General features: G+C 51.4%; 1 protein-coding gene across 1 annotated transcript in view; it reads left to right on the top strand.

The window, feature by feature from the left end:
• Positions 1-1,193, top strand: part of CD1B (CD1b molecule) — a 4,409-nt gene that overhangs the window by 1,312 nt on the left and 1,904 nt on the right. Inside the window, exons 3-4 of the mRNA XM_008589801.1 lie at positions 348-626; positions 824-1,102. Of these exons, the coding sequence (XP_008588023.1) occupies positions 348-626; positions 824-1,102 (558 nt within the window). The remainder of the gene's footprint in view (positions 1-347; positions 627-823; positions 1,103-1,193) is intronic.

Here is a 1,193-nt window from a genome sequence, read left to right as displayed (position 1 = left end):
CCATCCATTTAAACTTCTCCCTGAACGCTCCTCTCCATGTGATCCTCAGGTTCACTCTGGAGTGCTGTTCTCCTGACGCTGTCACACTGTTCCTCGCACTCTGCCTCTCCTCTTCCATCTTACCTACTATACATCTTTACCACAGCCCCCTCCACACCATGACATGCGTACCTCTCCACATGCTCTTTTTTTCTGAAAAGCTCTAAATGCTGTAATTGGTTTTTGGCTTTTGATTTTGCATACTGGATTTTTTTCTCCACCAAAATTTAAAAACCCGGATCCTTTCCCCATCCCTTTCTTTCTTGCTTGCTGTTTAATAAATTGTTCTCTATTTACCTTTTATCCAGACCCCTTTGTGATCCAGGGAATAGCAGGCTGTGAGCTGCATCCTGGGGGTGCCATAGTAAGCTTCCTGAGGGGAGCTTTAGGAGGACTGGATTTCCTGAGCGTCCAGAATTACTCATGTGTGCCTTCCCCAGAAGGTGGCAGCCGGGCACAGCGGTTCTGCACCCTAGTCACTCAGTATCAAGGTATCTACGATACTGTAGAGATGCTCCTTTTGGAAACCTGCCCCCGCTATCTCCTGGGCGTCCTTGATGCAGGGAAGGCAGATCTGCAGAGGCAAGGTTAGTCCCGTTCTCTGTTTCACTTCCCACAACCTTCTCTAAACCCATGAGTAGAAAAGTACCCAAGAAGGAGAGGGGCTTAATGAATAGTTATTTCGTTTTGAAAGAAGTGAAAGAGGTTAACTACCGGGGCTTGTGTGTTCCTGATTCCCTATGCTCTGGATTAGAGTGATAATCCAGAATTCTCCCTGTCCCAGTAAAGCCCAAAGCTTGGCTGTCCAGTGGCCCCACTCCTGGGCCTGGCCGTCTGCTGCTGGTGTGCCATGTCATAGGATTCTACCCAAAGCCCGTGTGGGTGATGTGGATGCGGGGTGAGAAGGAGCAGGCGGGCACTCAGCGAGGTGACCTCCTGCCCAATGCTGATGGGACGTGGTATCTCCGAGTAACTCTGGATGTGGCTGCAGGAGAGGCAGCTGGCCTGTCATGCCGGGTGAAGCACAGCAGTCTAGGAGGCCAGGACATTGTCCTCTACTGGGGTGAGAAGGAACTGGGACCCAGGCTGCAAATGGGAGCAAGAGGTCCTCTGGCACAGAGGGAGAGGCCAGGGAAGGGTGGGGTATGATGACG

The sequence above is a fragment of the Galeopterus variegatus genome, unplaced genomic scaffold, assembly GCF_000696425.1.
Source record: "Galeopterus variegatus unplaced genomic scaffold, G_variegatus-3.0.2 Scaffold5660, whole genome shotgun sequence".
Classification (NCBI taxonomy): Eukaryota; Metazoa; Chordata; class Mammalia; order Dermoptera; family Cynocephalidae; genus Galeopterus; species Galeopterus variegatus.
This window is presented reverse-complemented; position numbering and strand designations above follow the sequence as displayed.